Source organism: Macaca nemestrina, chromosome 20 (assembly GCF_043159975.1).
Source record: "Macaca nemestrina isolate mMacNem1 chromosome 20, mMacNem.hap1, whole genome shotgun sequence".
NCBI classification, from domain to species: Eukaryota; Metazoa; Chordata; class Mammalia; order Primates; family Cercopithecidae; genus Macaca; species Macaca nemestrina.
In genome coordinates this window covers 64849078-64876916 of record NC_092144.1, presented here as the reverse complement: position 1 = coordinate 64876916, position 27839 = coordinate 64849078, and the positions used below count along the sequence as shown (strand labels likewise).

The following is a 27839-nucleotide window of genomic DNA, read 5'->3' as shown; positions in this document are numbered from 1 at the left end:
TAGCCTATAATAAGAAACTAGAGGACTCCAGCTACCAAATTGTAAGGGTTTGTAAAAGCCTACGGAATGTGCAGCATCCTCAAGAGAGTGAACGCAGAGAGCCCCTTATCGGAAAACAGTGTCTAAAATACATCCGTGTACACACAACTCCGTTAGAGTTGACAAAGGCTGCCGCGTGGTTTAAGGAGGAATAGAATGTCTTCTCAATAGATAACGCGGGCCCAAGGATTACGCATAGAAAAAAATAAATCTAAACGTATTCTCACACTATAAACCACTTCTTGTTTTTTATCTTGTTATTGTAAATTTTTTATGATTCATATTTAAAACTGAGAAATAAAAGTTAGATACAATCGTCCTTCACTATTCGTGGGTGATTGGTTTCAGGATCTCCGCTCAGATACCACAATCTGCAGATGCTCAAGCCTCTTACATGAAATGGCACAGGGTTTGCATATAATCCATGTTCATCCTCCTGTATACATGAAATCATCTGTAGATTACTTATAATTCCTGACACAGCCTACACACCATTCCATTTGTGTCCATTCAGCGTAGTTTTGCTTTTTGAAATTTTGTGGATTTTTTCTCTGAATATTTTTGATTTATAGTTGGCTCAACAAACACCTGTAAACCCCACAGATCTGGAGGAGCGACTGTGTATTTATGGTATGAAAGATGATGTGTTGACATGTGTCCCTGTGGAGATGAGACTAACAAGGCCTATGACTCTACAAATGTTTCATCTTGGAATGGCTCTGCCAGCTTTCCAGGTCTGCAGAGAGTAAGAATATCACTTTTTCATCTGATTCACGATCCTTGCAACCTCCTATGCGTTGCATCGTTAGGTGGAAATTGGACTTCCAGACAGAAATCAGGCTCCACTCTGCCTCCAGAAGCTCAGAGTCCAGGGGTGAGAACCCAGTGCAGAACATATGGGGCTATACGGACATAGTAATGATAACACCGGAAACTTTCGGCAAGAAAAGAGTCACATTACTGAAACCATGAGGGTAGACATGTTTATTTGAAGAAGAGGCAACTACATTGAAATTATTTTTAAAAATTTGTAAGTTTTACTGCTGACAGAAGGCTGAAAGATAGTCTGAGGGGAGGTGGAACAGCATGAGGGAAGGTGGAACAGCACGTATCTAAGTGCCGTGTTAAGAGGGAGCCTCCTGTATGTCTGGAATTGTGAGTTCCTCAGTGTGATCGCAGCCTCCAGTAGGACTAGGAAGTAAGCCAGTAGGTTGGAGAGGTGGGCTGGGGTCAAGTGAAGTGGAGAATTGTGGGCTCAGCAAAGGAGTGTGTTTTCTCTGCAGCAGGCAGTGGGGACCTTAGACATTTGTAAGCAAGAGAGAGGCACGTTCAGATTCGTGGTGTGAGGAAGAGCGATGCCCTAAGATGCACTCTCACACCTTCAGATTCCTGCGGCTGGTACATTGGAGCTGTGAAGCCGGTTTTGAGACAGGGCTGTTGTCTCCCTAGAAGACCCTGCAAGGCCTGACGGTGGTGCTCATGGATAGAAGACAACTTTCGATCTGGGCTCAGCATTTGGAAGTTCCGTGTACACACTGGTATCTGTTGGGGGTGTCTTGGGCCTCTGAGAAGGGCGAGTGATTTTTCCCTGTGTGGAAACGCGGTGATCCAGCTGTGCGTATGTCACCTCCTGAGGGTCTTGTTCGTCAGAGTCCTAGAGAGAGGGAAATGTTGAGTGAGGGAGGGGCTCACATTCTTCAGGACTATTAGGGAATAAGATTCGATCCACGAGGCTGGGGCGAGGAGGACCTACCTCCCTGTTCACTGTTCTGTCCCCCGCAGGCTCTTGGTCCATTGCAGCAGCATCTGTAGGAGACAAAAGTCATCAAAACAGCTGGGAGGGCACGTCTGGGTCCTCATTTCATGTGCAGAGTCCAACACACAGGGGAGGCCGTAGGTGCCTGAGGTCCCTCAGCTGCCAACAGCCAGACTCAGACATTCTGTCTCTCTGAGTTCAAGACCCCTTCCCATGAACGGCTCTCAACTGGCATCCCAGTGATTCTGCCTCCCACTTTCTGCCTGTCATGGAACCTTCTCCTGGATGTCAGTGGCTGCAGGGACATGAGGATACAGTTGAGAATCAGGCAATGGTCTGTGAGCTGAAGGCAGGGACAGGGTGTCTGGTGCTCTCTCTAGAAAGCTCTGCCTCTGTGGCTCCTGCCTTGGGCCAGAGACCATCCTGCCGGTGAGGAACACACACCTTCCTGCTCCCATCCCGCTTCCCCACACGGCCCTGAGGTCTGTGGCCTCTGCTTCGTGAGACTTACTCTTTTTGTTGGAGCACCAGCGATGCAGGAGAAAGAAGAAGATGGTGAAGAGGATCATGACCACTGAGGTCCCAATCAGAACATGCAGGTGTCTGGGGATACCTGGAGGAAGAAGAGACTCCAATAAGAAGCTAATCATAGCAGTTCCTTCTTATGGATTGTCTCTCGTTTCTTGATTGACAGGTAACCATGTGGAATGTCTCCTTAGGACAAGCGGCCTGATGGCGGGAGACCCAGCTTTCTCCTGCTCTGTTTTGAGGAAGGAGGAAGGGGACCAGGAGCCAAGGAACGTGGGAGCCTCTAGAAACTGGGATATATGAAGACCAGATTCTCGCCTGGAACCTTCGGAGGGAAGGCAGCCTTGCTGTCACCTTGATTTTAGCCCAGTGAGGTGCATTTCATCCTTTGAGCTACAGCACTGTAAGATAATTAAAAAGCCGTTTTGTTTTCATCCACCAATTTTGTGGAAATTTGTTATGGCAACAATAGAAAAGGATTCTAACTGCACAGCCTGAGCATGGGGCCATGGCTGAATGAGTCAGTGAGTCGGAGTGTGCGTGCAAGGCTCTTTACTGCAAGGCTCTGGCTCTGCTGAGTCAGCCAGGGTTGCCTCATGACCCACAGGAGTTCATTCCTTGGCAAGTGGAACTTCTCTAAAACACCTCACCCTCATTAGATGTTCCCTTCCCTTCCCTCTTTCAAGCCCCCAGGAATTTATCCTCCAGTTAGGAATGCAGGGAGAACACTGCATTTTTCCTGAGAAGGATGTCAGATTTGCAGTCATTCTTCCAGCTTGTAGGAGGTCTCAGCTACAGAAAATTAGAGATGAAGAGACTTCACGGAGCCCTGTGCTGGGCCAAGATCCCTTTTGCTGTTGGAGTGTCTGGAGTTCAGAGAGTTGGTGGAAGACAGGCCCACAGTCAGAGCTGGGAGGTGCTGAGCCAACGCTTGAATCCAAGGCTTCCACCTCCCCAGGTTTCCAAAAGCAGAGATAAGAGGGGTTCTTTACTCACTGGTTTTGGAGCTTGGTTCAGTGGGTGAAGGCCAACTACGTGAAGGGTTTCCTAGAACAGAGACAGGAGAGAGGTGAGGAAATGAGGGTGCCTGTCCTCTACTCAAGGGAAATCTTTGAGGTTAGTTCACGGCCAACACTCTGTTATCCAACACTGGGCTCTGGGAGTCCTGGGGTCCTCTTCTCCATAATTTTTGTATGTGTTACCCATTGTCTCGAGACTTTAAGATATAGAGGGAAAACAGGAACATCACATTACCTGACTTAAAAATATGTTACAGAGCCGTAGTAAACAAAACAACATGACGTTGGCATAAAGAAAAGTGCATAGAACAACGGAGTAAAATGAAGAACACAGATACAATCTATGCGTCTACATTCAACGGCTTTTTTGTTTTTTTGAGATGGAATCTTGCTCTGTCACCCAAGCTGGAGTGTAGAGGTGCAATCTCGGCTCACAGCAACCTCTGTCTCCTGAATTCAAGCAATTCTCTTGCCTCAGACTCTCGAGTAGTGGTATGACCGGTGCTGACCACCATGCTCAGCTAAGTTTTGTACTTTTAGTGGAGACAGGGTTTTACTATGTTGGCCAGGCGGGCCTCGAACTCCTGGTCTCAGGTGATCCACCCACCTTGGCCTCTGAAAGTGCTGGGATTGCAGGTGTGAGCCACCATGCCCAGCCAATCCAATGCATTTTGACAAAAGTGTCAAGAACCTACAATCAGGAAAGGACAGTCTTTTCAATAAATGATGCGGGGAATACGGGTTATCTCCATGCAGGGAATGAAACTGCACCTGTACCTCTCACCATTCAGGAACGTCAAATCCAAATGGATTAAATACATGAGTCTAAGTCCTGAACCTATGAAACATGTAGAAGAAAATATTGGGGAAATGCTTCAGGACATTTGTCTGAGAAAAGACATTTTGTTTAAAACCTCAAAAACACAAGTAATCAAACCAAAAAACAGACCACAGGGATTATATCAAACTAAGCAGCTTCTGCACTGCAAAACAAATAACCAACAAAGTGAAGAGACAACCCACAGAATGGGAGCCAATAATTGCAAACAATGCATCTGAGACGGGATTTATAACTAGAAATATAAGAAGCTCACATAACTCAATAAAACAAATAATTTAACTAAAAAATGAGCAAAAGACATGAACAGATATTTCTCCACAAACAAAACATATAAATGGCCATCATGTGTATGAAAGTGTTCAGTGTCACTCATCATCAGGGAAATACAAATGAAAAATCACAATGAATTTTCATCTCACCCCATTAAAATGGTTTTTATCCATAAGACAGACAAAACAAATGCTGGCAAGATGACAGAGAAAGGAGAAACCTGGTACCCTGTTGGTAGGAAAGTAAATTAGTACAGCCATTATGCAGAAAAGTATGGAAATCCTTTAAGAAACTAAAAAGAGGCTGGGCATGGTGGCTCATGCCTGTAATCCCAGCAGTTTCGGAGAGCGAGGCGGGCACCTCGTTTGAGGTCAGGAGTTTGAGAGCAGCCTGGCCAACATGGGGAAACCCTGTCTGTACTAAAAAATATGAAACGTAGCTAGGCGTTGTGGTGTACACCTGTAATCCCAGCTCCCAGGGAGGCTGAGGCAGAAGAATCATTTGATTCCAGGAGGCCTCTGCCTCCCAGGAGGTTGCAATGAGCCTAGATTGTGTCAGTTGCACTCCAGCCTGGGCTACAGAGGAAAGCTCTGCCTCAAAAACAAAAACAAAACAAAAACCAAACAAACGACTAAAAAGAGAATTTTCATAGTATTCACAAATTCACTACTGGGTTTACATCCAAAGGAAAGGACTTCAGTGTATTGAAGTTCTATCTGCACTCCCATGACTGTTCCAGCACAGTTCACAGTAGCTAAGATGTGGAGTCCACCTACCTGCCCATCAGTGGGTGAACGGATAGAGAGAATGTGGTACATACACACAGTGGAGACTACTCATCCATAGAGACAGTAACATCCTGACATTTGCAGCCACATGGATGGAACTGGAGCTCATTACAAAGATTGCCAATTCTCACCCTTATGCAAGAGCTCTAAAGTGGATCTCAAGAAGGTAGAGAGTAGAATGGTGGCTACCAGAGGCCAGGAAGGTAATGGTGGAGGGTAAAAACAACACAAAACAAAAACCAGAACAGAATATAAATGTATTTATGACCACTAGACTTTACACTTAAAAATGGTAAAGGTGGTCAATTTTATAGGTATTTTTAACCTCAACAATTATTTTTTCAAATGAAAAGGAAAGGGTGTAAGGGTTCCTGGTGATGATATGTCTGTGTGAGTGAGAGGCCAGGGTGGGCTTCTGGGAAATGAGTAAGATTCAGGGGCTGAGGGAACCTCTGATCTCCCCAAACTGAGCCCAGTCTCCCTCCTCTGGGTCTGTCCTGACCAGTTTCTCCATCTGCCTGGGTGCCTGGAGCCCTGACCACGGACCACCACGCAGGCCATGCAGGAGGGTTTGGAGGTGCCCTCTCTGCCATCCTGCGTCCTGATCCCGCCCTCACACCGAAGCTTGGTCTTCTCTCTGAACCTGTCCATGCTTCTCTCCATCATCAGCAGGAAGCTCCTCAGCTATGGCTCTGGGATCATAAGACATGGGACAGGCATGGGGTTTCCTCACCTGTGACAGAAACGGGCAGTGGGTCACTCGGGCCTGACCACTTGTAGGGTGCGCTACGGAAAGAACCGAAGCATCTGTAGGTTCCTCCGTGGGTGGCAGGGCCCAGAGGGAAGTTGGCCTGGAATGTTCCATTGACGCTTGGCACTGCAGAGAGACTAAGTTCACGAGCCTCCCCCTCCCTGGATAGATGATACATGTCAAACGAGTTCTGGGAGCTGAAGGACAAGGTCACGTTCTCTCCTGCCTGAACCGTGGGGCCCGGCTGGGCTGAGAGAGAAGGTTTCTCATATAGACCTGGAAGGAGAAGAGGCAGTTTCTTCAGGGAGGTTCTTCCCTGTCACAGCTCCCCTCACACCTGAGCTGAGAACTCACTCCCCTGCTCTATGACCTAATGCTCTCTCTGTCTCTCACCCTCCACCCCGTCTCTCTTCATGTCTGTTTCCTCCTTCCACCTTCTCTGTCTCTCTAGGTCTCTGACCTCACTTCCCCAGCCTGAGGTGTGTTTTCCCTTTTTGTATTGTTTTCTTCTCTCTGACCCTCCTTGGATTGTTGACTTGATCTTCCTTTTTCTTTAATTCTGAGTTTCTCACTTTCTGTCTTGTTCATAACCTTCTGCACATTTCTATCTATTATCTATCGATTGATCTAGCTATCTGCCACCTGTCAATCTATCAATTATCTATCTGTAATCTATATCTATGTATCATGTATCTCTCTCTCTATCGTCTGTCTATATCCACCATCTATCTATTATCTATATCTATATATCATCTGTCTATTCCCTCTCTATCTGTCTGCCTCTCTGTCTATGTATCATCTACGTATCTACGTATCTATCTATGTGTCTATCTACCTATCTATCTATCGATCCATTTATCTATCTATCTATCTATCTATCTATCTATCTATCTATCTATCTAATCTATCATCATCAGCTCTATGTATCATCTATCAATCGCTGTCTAAGTATCTATAACCCATCCACTACCTATCATCTACCTATTTATCATCTATCTATAGCTATCTACCCATCTACCATCTGTCTCTCTCCATCTCCTTGTCTTTCTCTGCCTCTCAGTCTCTCTAGTTCTCTTTGGAATCTCTGCAATCCATCCCGACATCTTTATCTATCTCTGTCTTTGTGCCCCTCCCTCAGGGTTCTGATTTTGGAGCTTTTCTCTGCTCCCTTCCATCATTCTCTCCACTCCTCTGCCCTCTCTTCTATCTGTTTATGTGTCTGTGTGTCTCTCAGTCCCCTTCCTCTGGATCATTCTCTGTGTGTTTATGTCTTTGCTTTTTGATGTTCCTGATTTCTCTCTGTGTCTCTCAGGAATCGATCATATGTAGGATTATGTGGAATATGAGCCTCAGAATCCAGTGCGGGGACCCCAAGTACACACAGCATACAGGGGTTGGTGTTCTGGGGCCATGATATCCTGGGACAATGACTCTCCACTGCACAGAAGGCAGAGGTGTCAGAACAAACACGGCATCTGTAGGTGCCACAAGGTCTGAGGCCACAGGGGCTGACTCAGGACAGAAATATGGGCGTCCTTGGGTTCTCCTGGTAGAAACGCTTTGTGGAGGTAAAACAGAAATGAAATTTCTAATCTGTGCCAAGTCTCTGAGCAACGTCAGCACAGAAGGACGACTGTCTCTGGGACATGTCTGTGTCTGAGTGTCCCCTTTAACTCTTTCTCTCTTTTCTACCTCCCTGTATGGCCCCTGTGTCTGTCCTCTGTTATGACACCTGGTCTGTACTTGTGTCTCCTGTTTCTCTGTCTCTGTTGGTACAGACCTCCCCAAGTGAGTCTCTCTCCATAAGAATCCCACACTCATCTTCCTCAGGACCACCTGGGGCTTCCAAGTCCTGGATCATTCACTCTGTGTCCCAGTGACAATGAGAAGAATGTCCGGACACTCTCACCTGTGATCACGATGTCCAGGGGGTGACTGGGAGCTGACAACACATAGTCGGAGTGAGTGACAGAACCGTAGCATCTGTAGGTCCCTGCAAGGTCAGACGTCGTGGAATTGATGGAATAGTTGGCCTGGGAACCCCCACCATGGAGCTCTCCAACAAGGTGCAAGGGCTTCTCAAAGTTCACCTCACTGTGCAGAAAGAAGTGCTCAAACACCATATCTGAAGAACATTGTAGGGTGACCGTCTCTCCTGATTTCACCAGGGGACCTGGGAGGGCCAGGAGGGAAGGTTTTCTGTGGACTCCTAGAAAGAGAGGTTGTGAGTTTAGAAGGCGTCTCCCTTTGTCATCATATCCATGGCACCTGGAACGAGTGAGGGTTCCTCTCCCGGCTGTCTGTCTGTCTCCTCCCTCTCTGTGTCTCCCTGTCTTTTATCCCCTGGTGCAGGTCCCTTCATCTGTGTCCCTCCCTATTCTCTGTCCGTCTGTCTCTAGTAGCCTCGAACGCCCTTCCCACTGGGCTCAGCTTCATCTCTTAGGCTGTTGTATGTGTTTCCCACTAATCTGTTTCCTGCTGTCTATGTGGGGCTGGAAGAGGAACCACGGCCGGCTGCATGTCCAGGCTCTTAGCAGCCTGGTTCAATCTGTTTTGGACAAACTGGAGTCCCTGGCGGGAGGAATGAACTGATCAGTAAGGCAGGCACCAGTGTCCACATTCCCTGTTCCTGGTGGGGATTGGGAGCCTCTCCTGCCATGCCTGTGCCTTCTCCATGGTGCCAGCTTCCACAGGGTGGCTCCTGGTGCTGGTTCCAGGAGCATCGACCCCTCCCTATGTGGATGGAGCCTGGTGGTGGCATCAGCGTCCCGTTCTTCCTGATCTCGGGGTTGCCAACCTTCTCCTTGTTTGTTTTCTTTAATTAATTGATTAATTAATTGATTTTTGAGACAGAGTGTCACTTTTTCACCCAGGCTGGAGTGTAGTGGTGTGGTCTTGGCTCACTGCAACTTCCTCCCAGATTCAAGCGATTGAATCCAATCGTTGGTTACTCGCGCCCACCACTATGCCCGGCTATCGTTGTTTGGTTTCCTAACTCGTCCTTGACCTGGTTGTTATGTTGGTTTCCTGTTGCTGCTGCAGAAAATTATCACAAACATGGCGGCAGGAGAGAACACACTGACCCCTTCCACTTCTGGAGACAGAAATTGGATCCAGTTCTCCCTATGCTAAGATCAAGGCGTCTACAGAACTGTGTTCCGTCTGGAGACTCAGCAGAGCGGTTCTCTTGACTTCTCCAGCCCGTAGAGGCCACCTGCCATTGTGGCTCGTGGCCTTCCTCCACCTTCAAAGCCCACAGTGGCTGATGGAGTCTCCCACGACACTGCTCTAATCCCCACTCTCCTTTTCCTCCGCCTGTCACGAGGACCCTTGTGATTACACTGAGCCCAGTGGGACAGTCCAGGCCATCTCCCCATCTCAAGGTCAACTCATCAACAACCTGAGCTCCAACTTCCCCTTCAGTCCCCTGCCCTGTAGCATAAAGAATCACAGGCTCCAGGGATTAGAATGTAGCCATATTGGGGACAGTTATTCTTCCCATCACAGCACCCATTTCCCTGAGTTCAATCCCCCTTTACCCCAAAGACAGTCAGGTCCTGGGTGATGGGACCCTGGTGGACACTCCCAGCAGAAGCTCTGGGATTCAGGAGGTGGGACAAGGAGTAGCCCAGACAGGAGCCCTCTGACCTGTGACCCTGATCGCCAGGGGGTCACTGAGTGCCGACCACTCAGTGGGGGAGTGCGGGTATGAACCCCGACATCTGTAGGTCCCTGCGTGTGCTGGGGTCACAGGGCCCATGAGGAAGCTCTCCTGGAATATTCTGCTGTGGAAGATGGGAACGTGGCTTCTGTCGTCTTTGTACAGAGTGAAGTTGGTAAAGTTGTTAAGTCCATCACGATAGTAACACCGAAGAGTCACGTGTCCTCCCTGAGGCACCACAGCGCTAGGCCGGGCAAACAAGAAGGTCTTGTCCTGACCACCTGGGGGAAAAGGAGGGGCCGCCTTAGAGAGGAGGATGTGGAGTCACCCCTCCCTCCCTGTGCTCAGAAGATTGTTCCCCTTTCCATGTTTCTAAGGCTGCTAGCGCACCTGGGTGTCCAGGGCTACAGGAAGAACCCATCCCACATAGACATGGCATCTCCCTACAACAAAGGTGTCAGCTGAGAACTTTGAACAAGTACTGAATAAGGGACTCTTAGTAGATTTTAACACTTCAAGATCACTCACATAAAACAACACAAAGTGGACACGGCATGGAGGTCATGTCCTTTGTGAATGGAATATCAGCCAGTGCATGAACTGAGTCCCCATCAGAGATTTGGAATGTCAGGGTCATGGCTGTGGTTTCCCCACCTCTTCTGGTAGAATGACAGCAGCCACACTGCAGCCCTGACCGTCATGCAAACACTGGAGGGTGTGAGTTACACCTTTGTCCTCAGAGGACCTGCTGTTCCTAGCACTGCTTCCCTCCCTTCCTCAGTCGCTGACACCACTTCCTCCCTGCACACCTCAGCTTGGAGCACCCTAAGCTCACCCCAGTCTTCACAGAGCTTGTCTCAGCCAAGGGTAAGAAAGGCCAGAGAGGACGAGGTCAGAAGTGTGAGCTGAGCACCCCAGGGTTTCCCCTTCTTAGTTTATGAGAGACTGTCTGATAGGACTTCCCTCCTGTTTCAGGAAAATCCTCTTAGGTGGGGAGATGACACCCTAAGGTTTGGGGAAGGACTCACCCGTGTGTGGACAGGCCGTCTGGACCAAGAAGAACCCTGGAAAGAAAGATCATGATGGATGATCCATCTGCAGGCAAACCAGGGCCTCCCCTGCTGCCCCCACGGAGCTGTGCATCTGGGCAGCCAGGCCCTTGCTGGGCTGAAGGTAAACTCACCCTGTCTGCCCACCTGCCCCCGCAACAGGGATCTCAGCTGTGCAGAGACCCAGCCTCCTGATCCAGATCTGCACCCCAGGCCTAGATCTACACAACAGGCCCATATGTCCACTCCATGCTGATATCTCTACTCCAGGCCCATATCTCCCCTCCAGGCCCATATCTCCGCTCCAAACCCATATCTCCCCCCAGGCCCATATCTGCACTCCAGGCCCATATCTGCACTCCAGGCCCATATCTCCCTTCCAGGCTCCTATCTCCACCCCAGGCCCATATCTCCACTCCAGGCCCATCCCTCCATGCCAGGCTCATATCCCCACTCCAGGCCCATATCTCCACTCCAGACCCATATCTCCTTTCCAGGCTCCTATCTCCACCCCAGTCCCATATCTCCAATCCAGGCCCATATCTCCACTCCAGGCTCATATCACAATTCCAGGCCCATGTCTCAATTCCAGGCCCATATCTCCACTCCAGTCTCATATCTCCACTCCAGGCCCGGAATCCTCTCCAGGCCCATATTTCTGCTGCAAACCCATATCTCCCCTCCAGGCTCATATCTCCCCTCCAGGCTCCTATCTCCACTCCAGGCCCCTATCTCCACCCCAGGCCCATATCTCCTCTCCAGGCTCATATCTGCACTCCAGGCTCATATCTTCACTCCAAACCCATATCTCCCCTCCAGGTTCATATGTCCCCTCCAGGCCCAGATCTCCAGTGCAGGTCCATATCTCCACTCCAGACCCATATCTCTACTCCAGGAACATATTTCCACTCCAGGCTCCTATCTCCACTCCAGGCCCAGATCTCCAGCCCAGGCCCATATCTCCACTCTAGACCCGTATCTCCACTGAAGGCCCGTATCTCCACTCCACGCTCAAGTCTCTACTACAGGATCCTATCTCTATTCCAGGTCCATATCTCCACTCCAGGCCCATATCTCCACTCCAGGCCCATATCTCCACCCCAGGCCCATATCTCCTCTCCAGGCTCATATCTGCACTCCAGGCTCATATCTCCACTCCAAAGCCATATCTCCCCTCCAGGCTCATATCTCCCCTCCAGGCCCGTATCTCCACTCCAGGTCCATATCTCCACTCCAAACCCATATCTCCCTTCCAGGCTCCTATCTCCACTCCAGACCCATATCTCTACTCCAGGAACATATCTCCACTCCAGGCTCCTATCTCCACTCCAGGCCCAGATCTCCAGCCCAGGCCCAGATCTCCACTCCAGGCCCATATCTCCACTCTAGACCCGTATCTCCACTGCAGGCCCGTATCTCCACTCCATGCTCATGTCTCTACTCCAGGATCCTATCTCTATTCCAGGTTCATATCTCTACTCCAGGCCCAAATCTCCACTCCAGGCCAATATCTCTATCCCAGGCCCATATCTCCACCCAGGCCCAGATCTCCACTCCAGGCCCAGATCTCCATTCCAGGCCCATATCTCCACTCCAGGATCATATCTCCACTCCAGGCCCAGATCTCCACCCCAGGACCATATCTCCACCCAGGCCCATATCTCCATTCCAGGCCCATGTCTCTATCCCAGGCCCATATCTCCACCCCAGGCCCATATCTCCACTCCAGGCCCAGATATCCACTCCAGGCCCATATCTCCACTCCAGGCCCAGATCTCCACTCCAGGATCGTATCTCCACTCCAGGCCCAGATCTCCACTCCAGGATCATATCTCCACCCCAGGCCCAGATCTCCACTCCAGGATCATATCTCCACCCCAGGCCCATATCTCCACTCCAGGCCCAGATCTCCACTCCAGGATCATATCTCCACCCCAGGCCCAGATCTCCACTCCAGGATCATATCTCCACCCCAGGCCCAGATCTCCACTCCAGGCCCAGATCTCCACTCCAGGATCATATCTCCACTCCAGGCCCAGATCTCCACTCCAGGATCATATCTCCACTCGAGGCCCATATCTCCACTCCAGGCCCAGATCTCCACTCTAGGATCATATCTCTACTCCAGGCCCAGATCTCCACTCCGGGCTCATATCTCCACCCAGGCCCATATCTCCACTCCAGGCTCAGATCTCCACTCCAGGATCATATCTCCACTCCAGGCCCATAACTCAACCTCCAGGTCCAGATCTCCCCTCCAGGCCCAGATCTCCACCCCAGCGCTTCCTCCGTCGATTCCCTTCCGGGACTCACCAACACACGCCAGGCTGACGACCATGAGCGACATGGTGCTGCCGGTGCAGACAGGCGGCCGCGCCCCAGCTCAGCTCAGCAGCGCACAGGATGTTATCTGGCGCCCTGCCCATGCAGTTGACGTGCTGACCACATCATGGGAGGGTGATGTACGCAGGCTCTTCCTACCTTGCATGAGGTGCAGCGGGTGCTCACTCAAGAGTGGAAAATGGCTTCCTGGAAATGGTTCTCACTAGAACTGACACCTTGTGTCCTTCACTATGACCAGCGCAAAACACGTCTCAGATCCAACCTCCCGGACACGAGGTGACTAAAATCTGTGCTGACGAGAAAGACTTTTCACGTATTTTTGTTGTTTTTATCTGTATTTCAAACTCTTCTCCTGTATAATATGCGAAATATCTAATAGGTATTATGAACATTGTCAGGGTAATTGTAACGAATAAACCATTAGGATGTTTCATGCTTGTATTTCTAGTACGACAGCAGAACCAGTTTAAATGATTTAAATACCCAGGGAAGGATTATGCAATTATGTACAATCTTAGAACTGTTCTTCATCAGCAAAACCCACAACATGTCAATTCTGGATTTTTGTCATTTTATCTACAATTTGTCTCATGACCTTAGAGTCCAGAGCCCCGAACTTATGGTTCACTCTCTCTCTGTCTCTCTGCCTCCCTCATTTTGAATTGTATGAAAATACCCAGTAACATAATGCTATAGAAAATCAAGTGTCCCCCAGCACTTTGGGAAGCCGTGGTGGGCTGATCAGCAGAGGTCGGGAGTTCGAGACCACCCTGGCCAACTTAGTGAAACCATGTCTCTGCTAAAAATACAAAAATTAGCCATTCCTGGTGGTGGGCACCTGTAATGCCAGCTACTCAAGAGGCTGAGGCAGGAGAATCGCTTGAACCTGGGAGGCGGAAGTTGCAGTGAGCTGAGATCGTGCCACTGCAGTGCAGCCTGGGCGACAGAGCGAGACTCCGCCTCAAGAAATATTTTAAAAAGCATAGCAAATTGCCTATAATAAAAAACTAGGGGACTCCTGCTACCAAATTGTAAGGGTTTGTATAAGCCTACGGAATGTGCAGCATCCTCAAGAGAGCGAACACAGAGAGCCCCTTATCGGAAAACAGTGTCTAAAATACATCCGTGTACACACAGTCCCGTTAGAACTGACAAAGGCTGCCGTGTGGTTTAAGGAGGAATAGAATGTCTTCTCCATAGATAACATGGGCCCGAGGGTTACACATAGAAAAAAAGAAATCTAAACGTATTCTCACACTATAAACCACTTCTTGGTTTTAATCTTGTTATTGTACATTTTTTATGATTCATATTTAAAACTGAGAAATAAAAGTTAGATCCAATCATCATTCATTATTCATGGGTGATTAGTTTCAGGATCTCGGCTCAGATACCACAATCTGCAGGTGCTCAAGCCTCTTACATGAAATGGCACAGGGTTTGCATATAATCCATGCTCATCCTCCTGTATACATGAAATCATCTCTAGATTACTTATAATTCCTGACTCAGCCTACACACCATTCCATTTGTGTCCATTCAATATAGTTTTGCTTTTTGAAACTTTGTGGATTTTTTCTCTGAATATTTTTGGTTTATAGTTGGTTCAATAAACACCTGTAAACCCCACAGGTCTGGAGGAGCGACTGTGTATTTATAGTATGAAGATGATGTGTGGACATGTGTCCCCGTGGAGATGAGACTAACAAGGCCTATGACTCTACAAATGTTTCATCTTGGAATGGCTCTGCCAGCTTTCCAGGTCTGCAGAGAGTAAGAATATCACTTGTTCATCTGATTCACGATCCTTGCAACCTCCTATGCGCTGCATCGTTAGGTGGAAATTGGAGTTCCAGACAGAAATCAGGCTCCACTCTGCCTCCAGAAGCTCAGAGTCCAGGGGTGAGAACCCAGTGCAGAACATACGGGGCTATATGGACATAGTAATGATAACACCACAAACTTTCGGCGAATAAAGAGTCACATTACCTAAAGGATGAGGGTAGAGGTGTTTATTTGAAGAGGAGAGAGCTACGTTGAAATGATAAAAAAATTTATAAGTTTCACTGCTGACAAGGGCTGAAAGATAATCTGAGGGAAGGTGGAACAGCATGAGGGGAGGTGGAACAGCATGAGGGAAGGTGGAACAGCACATGACTAAGTGCCGTGTTAAGAAGGAGCCTCTTGTATGATTGGAATTGTGAGTTCCTCAGTGTGACTGCAGCCTCCAGTAGGACTAGGAAGTAAGCCAGTAGGTTGGAGAGGTGGGCAGGGGTCAAGTGAAGTGGAGAATTGTGGGCTAAGCAAAGGAGTGTGTTTTCTCGCAGCAGGGAGTGGGGATCTTAGACATTTGTAAGCAAGAGAGAGGCACGTTCAGATTCGTGGTGTGAGGAAGAGCGATGCCCTAAGATGCAGACTCACACCTTCGGATTCCTGCTGCTGGTACATTGGAGCTGTGAAGCCGGTTTTGAGACAGGGCTGTTGTCTCCCTAGAAGACCCCTGCAAGGCCTGACGGTGGTGCTCATGGATAGAAGACAACTTTCGATCTGGGCTCAGCATTTGGAAGCTCCGTGTACACGCTGGTATCTGCTGGGGGTCTCTTGGGCCTCTGAGAAGGGCGAGTGATGTTTCCCTGTGTGAGAACGCAGTGATCCAACTGTGCGTATGTCACCTCCTGAGGGTCTTGTTCTTCAGAGTCCTGGAGAGAGGGAAATGTTGAGTGAGGGAGGGGCTCACATTCTTCAGGACTATTAGGGAATAAGATTCGATCCACGAGGCTGGGCCGAGGAGGACCTACCTCCCTGTTCACTGTTCTGTCCCCCGCAGGCTCTTGGTCCATTGCAGCAGCATCTGTAGGAGACAAAAGTCATCAAAACAGCTGGGAGGACACTTCTGTGTCCTCATTTCATGTGCAGAGTCCAACACACAGGGGAGGCCGTAGACGCCTGAGGTGCCTCAGCTGCCAACAGCGAGGCTCAGACATTCTGTTTCTCTAAGTTCAAGACCCCTTCCCATGAATGGCTCTCAATTTCCATCCCATTGATTCTGTCTCCCACTTTCTGCCTATCATGGAACCTTCTCCTGGATGTCAGTGGCTGCAGGGACATGAGGATACAGTTCAGAATCAGGCAATGGTCTGTGAGCTGAAGGCAGGGACAGGGTGTCTGGTGCTCTCTCTAGAAAGCTCTGCCTCTGTGGCTCCTGCCTTGGGCCAGAGACCATCCTGCCGGTGAGGAACACACACCTGCGTGCTCCCATCCCACTTCCCCCCACGTCCCTGAGGTCTGTGGCCTCTGCTTCGTGAGACTTACTCTTTTTGTTGGAGCACCAGCGATGCAGGAGAAAGAAGAAGATGGTGAAGAGGATCATAACCACTGAGGTCCCAATCAGAACATGCAGGTGTCTGGGGATACCTGGAGGAAGAAGAGACTCCAATAAGAAGCTAATCATAGCAGTTCCTTGTTATAGATTGTCTCTCGTTTCTTGATTGACAGGTAACCATGTGGAATGCTCCTTAGGACAAGCGGCCTGATGGCGGGAGACCCAGCTTTCTCCTGCTCTGTTTTGAGGAAGGAGGAAGGGGACCAGGAGCCAAGGAATGTGGGAGCCTCTAGAAACTGGGACATGTGAAGAGCAGATTCTCGCCTGGAACCTTCAGAGGGAAGGCAGCCTTGCTGTCACCTTGATTTTAGCCCAGTGAGGTGCATTTCATCCTTTGAGCTACAGCACTGTAAGATAATTAAAAAGCCGTTTTGTTTTCATCCACCAATTTTGTGGAAATTTGTTATGGCAACAATAGGAAAGGATTCTGACTGCACAGCCTCAGCATGGGGCCATGGCTGAATGAGTCAGTGAGTCGGAGTGTGCGTGCAAGGCTCTTTACTGCAAGGCTCTTGCTCTGCTGAGTCAGCCAGGGTTGCCTCATGACCCACAGGAGTTCATTCCTTGGCAAGTGGAACTTCTCTAAAACACCTCACCATCATTAGATGTTCCCTTCCCTTCCCTCTTTCAAGCCCCCAGGAATTTATCCTCCAGTTAGGAATGCAGGGAGAACACTGCATTTTTCCTGAGAAGGATGTCAGATTTGCAATCATTCTTTCAGCTTGTAGGAGGTCTCAGCTACAGAAAATTAGAGATGAAGAGACTTCACTGAGCCCTGTGCTGGGCCAAGATCCCTTTTGCTGTTGGAGTGTCTGGAGTTCAGAGAGATGGTGGAAAACAGGCCCACAGTCAGAGCTGGGAGGTGCTGAGCCAAGGCTTGAATCCAAGGCTTCCACCTCCCCAGGTTTCCAAAAGCAGAGATAAGAGGGATTCTTTACTCACCGGTTTTGGAGCTTGGTTCAGTGGGTGAAGGCCAAGTACGTGAAGGGTTTCCTAGAATAGAGACAGGACAGAGGTGAGGAAATGAGGGTGCCTGTCCTCTACTCAAGGGAAATCTTTGAGGTTGGTTCATGGCCAACACTCTGTTATCCAACACTGGGCTCTGGGAGTCCTGGGATCCTCTTCTCCATAATTTTTGTGTGTGTTACCCATTGTCTCGAGACTTTAAGATATAGAGAGAAAACAGGAACATCACATTACCTGACTTAAAAATATGTTACAGAGCTGTAGTAAGCAAAACAGCATGATGCTGGCATAAAGAAAAGTGCATAGAACAATGGAGAAAAATGAAGAACACAGATATAATCTATCCGTCTACATTCAATGGTTTTTTTTCTTTTCTTTTCTTTTCTTTTTTTTTTTGAGATGGAATCTTGCTCTGTTACCCAGGCTGGAGTGCAGAGGTGCAATCTCGGCTCACAGCAACCTCCGTCTCCTGAATTCAAGCAATTCTCTTGCCTCAGACTCTTGAGTAGTGGTATGACAGGAGCTGACCACCATGCTCAGCTAATTTTTGTACTTTTAGTGGAGACAGGGTTTTACTATGTTGGCCAGGAGGGCCTTGAACTCCTGGTCTCAGGTGATCCACCCACCTTGGCCTCTGAAAGTGCTGGGATTGCAGGTGTGAGCCACCATGCCCAGCCAATCCAATGCATTTTGACAAAAGTGTCAAGAACCGACAATCATGAAAGGACAGTCTTTTCAATAAACGATGCGGGGAAAACGGGTTATCTGCATGCAGGGAATGAAACTGCACCTCTACCTCTCACCATTCACAAAAGTCAAATCCAAATGGATTAAATACATGAGTCTAAGGCCTGAACCTATGAAACACATAGAAGAAAATATTGGGCAAATGCTTCAGGACATTTGTTTGAAAAGGACATTTTGTTTAAAACCTCAGAACACAAGTAATCAAAGCAAAAAACAGACCACAGGGATTACATCAAACTAAGCAGCTTCTGCACTGCAAAAGAAGCAACCAATAAAGTGAAGAGACAACCCACAGAATGGGAGAAAATATTTGCAAACTATGCATCTGATTCGGGATTTATAACTGGAAATATAAGAAGCTCACATAACTCAATAAAACAAATAATTTAACTAAAAAATGAGCAAAAGACATGAACAGACATTTCTCCACAAGCAAAACATATAAATGGCCATCATGTGTATGAAACACTGTTCAGTATCACTCATTATTAGAGAAATACAAATTAAAATCACAATGAATTTTCATCTCACCCCATTAAAATGGCTTTTATCTGCAAGACAGGGAAAACAAATGCTGGCAAGATGGTAGAGAAAGGAGAATCCTGGTACCCTGTTGGTAGGAAGGTAAATTAGTACAGCCATTATGCAGAAAAGTATGGAAGTCCTTTAAGAAACTAAAAAGAGGCTGGGCATGGTGGCTCACGCCTGTAATCCCAGCAGTTTCGGAGAGTGAGGCGAGCACCTTGCTTGAGGTCAGGAGTTTGAGAGCAGCCTGATCAACGTGGGGAAACCCTGTCTGTATCAAAAAATACAAAACGTAGCTAGGCGTTGTGGCGTGCGCCTGTAATCCCAGCTCCCAGGGAGGCTGAGGCAGAAGAATCATTTGATTCCAGGAGGCCACTGCCTCCCAGGAGGTTGCAATGAGCCTAGATTGTGTCAGTTGCACTCCAGCCTGGGCTACAGAGGAAAGCTCTGCCTCAAAAACAAAAACAAAACAAAAACCAAACAAAAGACTAAAAAGAGAATTTTCATAGTATTCACAAATTCACTATTGGGTTTACAACCAAAGGAAAGGACTTCAGTGTATGGAAGTTCTATCTGCACTCCCATGACTGTTCCAGCACAGTTCACAGTAGCTAAGATGTGGAGTCCACCTACCTGCCCATCAGTGGGTGAACGGATAGAGAGAATGTAGTACATACACACAATGGAGACTACTCATCCATAGAGACAGTAACATCCTGACATTTGCAGCCACATGGATGGAACTGGAGCTCATTACAAAGATTGCCAATTCTCACCCTTATGCAAGAGCTCTAAAGTGGATCTCAAGAAGGTAGAGAGTAGAATGGTGGCTACCAGAGGCCAGGAAGGGAACGGTGGAGGGTAAAAACAACACAAAAGAAAAACCAGAACAGAATATAAATGTATTTATGACCACTAGACTTTACACTTAAAAATGGTAAAGGTGGTGAATTTTATAGGTATTTTTAACCTCAACAATTATTTTTTCAAATGAAAAGGAAAGGGTGTAAGGGTTCCTGGTGATGATATGTCTGCGTGGGTGAGAGGCCGGGATGGGCTTCTGGGAAATGAGTAAGATTGAGGGGCTGAGGGAACCTCTGATCTCCCCAAACTGAGCCCAGTCTCCCTCCTCTGGGTGTGTCCTGACCAGTTTCTCCATCTGCCTGGGTGCCTGGAGCCCTGACCACGGACCACCACGCAGGCCATGCAGGAGGGTTTGGAGGTGCCCTCTCTGCCATCCTGCGTCCTGATCCCACCCTCACACCGAAGCTTGGTCTTCTCTCTGAACCTGTCCATGCTTCTCTCCATCATCAGCAGCAAGTTCCTCAGCTATGGCTCTGGGATCATAAGACATGGGACAGGCATGGGCTTTCCTCACCTGTGACAGAAACGGGCAGTGGGTCACTCGGGTCTGACCACTTGTAGGGTGTGGTACGGAAAGAACCGAAGCATCTGTAGGTTCCTCCGTGGGTGGCAGGGCCCAGAGGGAAGTCGGCCTGGAATGTTCCATTGATGCTTGGCACTGCAGAGAGACTAAGTTCACGAGCCTCCCCCTCCCTGGATAGATGGTACATGTCAAACGAGTTCTGGGAGCTGCAGGACAAGGTCACGTTCTCTCCTGCCTGAACCGTGGGGCCCGGCTGGGCTGAGAGAGAAGGTTTCTCATATTTACCTGGAAGGAGAAGAGGCAGTTTCTTCAGGGAGGTTCTTCCCTGTCACAGCTCCCCTCACATCTGAGCTGAGAACTCACTCCCCTGATCTATGACGTAATGCTCTCTCTGTCTCTCACCCTCCACCCCGTCTCTCTTCATGTCTGTTTCCTCCTTCCACCTTCTCTGTCTCTCTAGGTCTCTGACCTCACTTCCCCAGCCTGAGGTGTGTTTTCCCTTTTTGTATTGTTTTCTTCTCTCTGATCCTCCTTGGATTGTTGACTTGATCTTCCTTTGTCTTTAATTCTGAGTTTCTCACTTTCTGTTTTGTTCATAACCTTCTGCACATTTCTATCTATTATCTATCGATCGATCAATCTTTCTACTACCTGTCAATCTATCAATTATCTATCTGTAATCTATATCTATGTATCATGTATCTATCTCTGTATCTATTGTCTGTCTCTCTATCTATCCACCATCCATCTATTATCTATATCTATGTATCATCTGTCTATTCCCTCTCTATCTGTCTGCCTCTCTGTCTCTATGTATCATCTTCGTATCTATGTACCTATCTATGTGTCTATCTATCTCTCTATCTATCTATCGATCTATCTATCTGTCTATCTATCTATCATCATCATCATCATCTCCATGAATCATCTATCTATCAATCGCCATCTATGTATCTATAACCCATCCATTATCTATCATCTACCTATTTATCATCTATCTATATCTCCCTATCCATCTATCATCTGTCTCTCTCCATCTCCTTGTCTTTCTCTGCCTCTCAGTCTCTCTAGTTCTATTTGGAATCTCTGCAATCCATCCCCACATCTTTATCTATCTCTGTTTGTGCCCCCGCCTTCAGGGTTCTGATTTTGGAGCTTTTCTCTCCTCCCTTCCATCATTCTCTCCACTCCTCTGCCCACTTTTCTGTCTCTTTATGTGTCTGTGAGTCTCTCAGTCTCCTTCCTCCGGCTCCTTCTCTGTGTGTCTTTGCTTTTTGTCTTCTCTTTATGTCTTTGCTTTTTGATGTTCCTGATTTCTCCCTGTGTCTCTCAGGAATCCTCTCATATGTGGGGTTATGTGGAATATGAGCCTCAGAATCCAGCCTGGGGACCCCAAGTACACACAGCATACAGGGGTTGGTGTTCTGGGGTCATGATATCCTGGGACGATGACTGTCCACTGCACGGAAGGCAGAGGTGTCAGAACAAACACGGCATCTGTAGGTGCCACAAGGCCTGAGGCCACAGGGGCTGACTCAGGACAGAAATATGGGTGTCCTTGGGTTCTCCTGGTAGAAACACTTTGTGGAGGTAAAACAGAAATGAAACTTATAACCTGTGCCAAGTCTCTGAGGAAAGTCAGCATGGAAGGACACCTGTGGGACATGTCTGTCCGTCTGGGTGTCCCCTTTAACTTTTTCTCTCCTTTCTACCTCCCTGTATGGCTCCTGTGTCTGTCCTCTGTTATGACACCTGGTCTGTACTTGTGTCTCCTGTTTCTCTGTCTTTGTTGGTACAGACCTCTCCAAGTCAGTCTCTCTCCATAAGAATCCCACACTCATCTTCCTCATGACCACCTGGGGCTTCCAAGTCCTGGATCATTCACTCTGTGTCCCAGTGACAATGAGAAGAATATCCGGACACTCTCACCTGTGATCACGATGTCCAGGGGGTCACTGGGAGCTGACAACACATAGGGGGAGTGAGTGACAGAACCGTAGCATCTGAAGGTCCCTGTAAGGGCAGACGTCGTGGGACGGATGGAATAGTTGGCCTGGGAACCCCCACCATGGAGCTCTCCAACAAGGCGCAGGGGCTGCTCAAAGTTCACCTCACTGTGCAGAAAGAAGTGCTCAAACACGATATCTGAAGAACATTGTAGGGTGACCGTCTCTCCTGATTTCACCAGGGGACCTGGGAGGGCCAGGAGGGAAGGTTTTCTGTGGACTCCTAGAAAGAGACGTTGTGAGTTTAGAAGGCGTCTCCCTTTGTCATCATATCCATGACACCTGGAACGAGTGAGGGTTCCCCTCCCGGCTGTCTGTCTGTCTCCTCCCTCTCTGTGTCTCCCTGTCTTTTATCCCCTGGTGCAGGTCCCTCCATCTGTGTCCCTCCCTCTTCTCTGTCCATCTGTCTCTAGTAGCCTCGGACGCCCTTCCCACTGGGCTCAGCCTCATCTCTTAGGCTGTTGTATGTGTTTCCCACTAATCTGTTTCCTACTATCTATGTGGGGGTGGAAGAGGAACCACGGCAGGCTGCATGTCCAGGCTCTTAGCAGCCTGGTTCAATCTGTTTTGGACAAACTGGAGTCCCTGGCAGGAGGAATGAACTGATCAGTAAGGCAGGCACCAGTGTCCACACTCCCTGTTCCTGGTGGGGATTGGGAGCCTCTCCTGCCATGCCTGTGCCTTCTCCATGGCCTCAGCTTCCACAGGGTGGCTCCTGGTGCTGGTTCGAGGAGCATCGACCCCTCCCTATGTGGATGGAGCCTGGTGGTGGCATCAGCGTCCCGCCCTTCCTGATCTCGGGGTTGCCAACCTTCTCCTTGTTTGGTTTCTTTAATTAATTGATTAATTAATTGATTTTTGAGACAGAGTGTCACTTTTTCACCCAGGCTGGAGTGCAGTGGTGTGGTCTTGGCTCACTGCAACTTCTGCCTCCCGGATTCAAGCGATCGAATCCAGTCGTTGGTTTACTTGCGCCCACCACCATGCCCGGCTATCGTTTGGTTTCTTAACGTGTCTTTCACCATGTTCCTGTGTTGGTTTCCTGTTGCTGTGGCAGAAAATTATCACAAACATGGCGGCAGGAGAGAATACACTGACCCCTTCCACTTTTAGAGTCAGAAATTGGATCCAGTTCTCCCTGGGCTAAAATCAAGGCGTCTACAGAACTGCGTTCCCTCTGGAGACTCAGCAGAGCGGTTCTCTTGACTTCTCCAGCCCGTAGAGGCCACCTGCCATTGTGGCTCGTGGCCTTCCTACACCGTCAAAGCCCACAGTGGCTGATGGAGTCTCCCACGACGCTGCTCTAATCCCCACTCTCCTCCTCCTCTCGTTTGGTGCCTTGTGATTCCACTGAGCCCAGTGGGACAGTCCAGGCCGTCTCCCCATCTCAAGGTCAACTCACAACAATCTGAGCTCCGTTTTCCCCTTCAGTCCCCTGCCCTATAGCATAAAGAGTCACAGGCTCCAGGGATTACAATGTAGCCATATTGGGGACAGTTATTCTTCCCATCACAGCACCCATTTGCCTGAGTTCAATCCCCCTTTACCCCAAAGACAGTCAGGTCCTGGGTGATGGGACCCTGGTGGACACCCCCAGCAGAAGATCTGGGATTCAGGAGGTGGGACAAGGAGAAGCCCAGACAGGAGCCCTCTGACCTGTGACCCTGATCGCCAGGGGGTCACTGAGTGCCGACCACTCAGTGGGGGAGTGCGGGTATGAACCCCGACATCTGTAGGTCCCTGCGTGTGCCGGGGTCACAGGGCCCATGAGGAAGCTCTCCTGGAATATTCTGCTGTGGAAGACGGGAACGTGGCTTCTGTCGTCTTTGTACAGAGTGAAGTTGGTAAAGTTGTTAAGTCCATCACGATAGTAACACCGAAGAGTTACGTGTCCTCCCTGAGGCACCACAGCGCTAGGCCGGGCAAACAAGAAGGTCTTGTCCTGACCACCTGGGGGAAAAGGAGGGGCCGCCTTAGAGAGGAGGATGTGGAGTCGCCCCTCCCTCCCTGTGCTCAGAATATTGTTCCCCTTTCCATGTTTCTAAGGCTCCTACCGCACCTGGGTGTCCAGGGCTACAGGAAGAACCCATCCCACATAGACATGGCATCTCCCTACAACAAAGGTGTCAGCTGAGAACTTTGAACAAGTACTGAATAAGGGACTCTTACTAGATTTTAACACTTCAAGATCACTCACATAAAACAACACAAAGTGGACACAGCATGGAGGGCATGTCCTTTGTGAATGGAATATCAGCCAGTGCATGAACTGAGTCCCCATCAGAGATTTGGAATGTCAGGGTCATGGCTGTGGTTTCCCCACCCCTTCTAGTAGAATGACAGCAGCCACACTGCAGCCCTGACCGCCATGGAAACACTGGAGGGTGTGAGTTACACCTTTGTCCTCAGAGGACCTGCTGTTCCTAGCACTGCTTCCCTCCCTTCCTCAGTCGCTGACACTACTTCCTCCCTGCAAACCTCAGCTTGGAGCACCCCAACCTCACCCCAGTCTTCACAGAGCTTGTCTCAGCCAAGGGTAAGAAAGGCCAGAGAGGACGAGGTCAGAAGTGTGAGCCGAGCACCCCAGGGTTCCCCCTTCTTAGTTTATGAGAGACTGTCTGATAGGACTTCCCTCCTGTTTCAGGAAAATCCTCTTAGGTGGGGAGATGACACCCTAAGGTTTGGGGAAGGACTTACCCGTGTGTGGACAGGCCCTCTGGACCAAGAAGAACCCTGGAAAGAAAGATCATGATGGATGATCCATCTGCAGGCAAACCAGGGCCTCCCGTGCTGCCCCCACGGGGCTGTGCGTCTGGGCAGCCAGGCCCTTGCTGGGCTGAAGGTAAACTCACCCTGGCTGCCTACCTGCCCCCGCAACAGGGATCTCAGCTGTGCAGAGACCCAGCCTCCTGATCCAGATCTGCACCCCAGGCCTAGATCTACACAACAGGCCCATATGTCCACTCCATGCTGATATCTCTACTCCAGGCCCGTATCCCCCCTCCAGGCCCATATCTCCGCTCCAAACCCATATCTCCCCGCCAGGCCCATATGTGCACTCCAGGCCCATATCTCCACTCCAAACCCATATCTCCCTTCCAGGCTCCTGTCTCCACCCCAGGCCCATATCTCCACTCCAGGCCGATATCTCCACTCCAGACCTGTATCTCCACTCCAGGCTCATATCTCCACTCCAGGCCCATCCCTCCATGCCAGGCTCATATCTCCACTCCAGGCCCATATCTCCACTCCAGACCCATATCTCCTTTCCAGGCTCCTATCTCCACCCCAGTCCCATATCTCCAATCCAGGCCCATATCTCCACTCCAGGCTCATATCACAATTCCAGGCCCATGTCTCAATTCCAGGCCCATATCTCCACTCCAGTCTCATATCTCCACTCCAGGCCCGGAATCCTCTCCAGGACCATATTTCTGCTGCAAACCCATATCTCCCCTCCAGGCTCATATCTCCCCTCCAGGCTCCTATCTCCACTCCAGGCCCCTATCTCCACCCCAGGCCCATATCTCCTCTCCAGGCTCATATCTGCACTCCAGGCTCATATCTCCACTCCAAACCCATATCTCCCCTCCAGGTTCATATGTCCCCTCCAGGCCCAGATCTCCAGTGTAGGTCCATATCTCCACTCCAGACCCATATCTCTACTCCAGGAACATATTTCCACTCCACGCTCCTATCTCCACTCCAGGCCCAGATCTCCAGCCCAGGCCCATATCTCCACTCTAGACCCGTATCTCCACTGCAGGCCCGTATCTCCACTCCACGCTCATGTCTCTACTACAGGATCCTATCTCTATTCCAGGTCCATATCTCCACTCCAGGCCCGTATCTCCACTCCAGGCCCATATCTCCACCCCAGGCCCATATCTCCTCTCCAGGCTCATATCTGCACTCCAGACTCATATCTCCACTCCAAAGCCATATCTCCCCTCCAGGCTCATATCTCCCCTCCAGGCCCGTATCTCCACTCCAGGTCCATATCTCCACTCCAAACCCATATCTCCCTTCCAGGCTCCTATCTCCACTCCAGACCCATATCTCTACTCCAGGAACATATCTCCACTCCAGGCTCCTATCTCCAGCCCAGGCCCAGATCTCCACTCCAGGCCCGTATCTCCACTCTAGACCCGTATCTCCACTGCAGGCCCGTATCTCCACTCCATGCTCATGTCTCTACTCCAGGATCCTATCTCTATTCCAGGTTCATATCTCTACTCCAGACCCAAATCTCCACTCCAGGCCAATATCTCTATCCCAGGCCCATATCTCCACCCAGGCCTAGATCTCCACTCCAGGCCCATATCTCCATTCCAGGCCCAGATCTCCACTCCAGGATCATATCTCCACTCCAGGCCCAGATCTCCACCCCAGGACCATATCTCCACCCAGGCCCATATCTCCATTCCAGGCCCATCCCTCCATGCCAGGCCCATGTCTCTATCCCAGGCCTATATCTCCACCCCAGGCCCATATCTCCACCCAGGCCCAGATCTCCACTCCAGGCCCATATCTCCACTCCAGGCCCAGATCTCCACTCCAGGATCATATCTCCACCCCAGGCCCATATCTCCACTCCAGGCCCAGATCTCCACTCCAGGATCATATCTCCACTCCAGGCCCAGATCTCCACTCCAGGATCATATCTCCACCCCAGGCCCATATCTCCACTCCAGGCCCAGATCTCCACTCCAGGATCATATCTCTACTCCAGGCCCAGATCTCCACTCCGGGCTCATATCTCCACCCAGGCCCATATCTCCACTCCAGGCTCAGATCTCCACTCCAGGATCATATCTCCACTCCAGGCCCATAACTCAACCTCCAGGTCCAGATCTCCCCTCCAGGCCCAGATCTCCACCCCAGCGCTTCCTCCGTCGATTCCCTTCCGGGACTCACCAAAACACGCCACGCTGACGACCATGAGCGACATGGTGCTGCCGGTGCAGACAGGTGGCCACGCCCCAGCTCAGCTCAGCAGCGCACAGGATGTTATCTGGCGCCCTGCCCATGCAGTTGACGTGCTGACCACATCATGGGAGGTGACGTACGCAGGCTCTTCCTACCTTGCATGAGGTGCAGAGGGTGCTCACTCAAGAGTGGAAAATGGCTTCCTGGAAATGGTTCTCACGAGAACTGACACCTTGTGTCCTTCACTATGACCAGCTCAAAACACGTCTCAGATCCAACCTCCCGGACACGAGGTGACTAAAATCTGTGCTGACGAGAAAGACTTTTCACGTATTTTTGTTGTTTTTATCTGTGTTTCAAACTCTTCTCCGTGTGTAATATGCAAAATATCTAATAGGTATTATGAACGTTGTCAGAGCAATTGTGACGAATAAACCATAAGGATGTTTCATGCTTGTATTTCTAGTATGACAGCAGAACCAGTTTAAATGATTTAAATACCCAGGGAAGGATTATGCAATTATTTACAATCTTAGAACTGTTCTTCATCAGCAAAACTCACAACATGTCAATTCTGGATTTTTGTCATTTTATCTACAATTTGTCTCATGACCTGAGATTCCAGAGTCCCAGCACATGGTTCGCTCTCTGTCTCTCTGCCTCCCGCATTTTAAATTGTATGGAAATATCCAGTAACATAATGCTATAAAAAATCAAGTGTCCCCCAGCACTTTGGGAAGCCGAGGTGGGCGGATCAACGGAGGTTGGGAGTTCGAGACCACCCTGGCCAACTTAGAGAAACCATGTCTCTGCTAAACATACAAAAATTAGCCATGCCTGGTGGCGGGCACC

The 27839-nt window shown here is 49.4% G+C and overlaps 1 protein-coding gene and 1 pseudogene across 1 annotated transcript; both read right to left on the bottom strand.

Moving 5' to 3' along the window:
- Positions 1-1461: 1461 nt before the first annotated feature.
- On the bottom strand, positions 1462-13088 carry LOC139360476 (killer cell immunoglobulin-like receptor 3DL2). The gene is made up of 9 exons (XM_071087855.1): positions 13016-13088; positions 10682-10717; positions 9641-9934; positions 7902-8201; positions 5975-6268; positions 3320-3370; positions 2307-2408; positions 1793-1845; positions 1462-1693 (listed from the first exon to the last, which is right to left on the bottom strand). Exons 1-9 carry the CDS (start codon positions 13047-13049, stop codon positions 1517-1519), a joined length of 1341 nt encoding a protein of 446 aa, XP_070943956.1. The 5' UTR covers positions 13050-13088; the 3' UTR covers positions 1462-1516.
- Positions 13089-15234: 2146 nt separating this feature from the next.
- LOC105469841 (killer cell immunoglobulin-like receptor 3DL1) lies at positions 15235-27009 on the bottom strand (annotated as a pseudogene).
- Between the last annotated feature and the right edge of the window lie 830 nt (positions 27010-27839).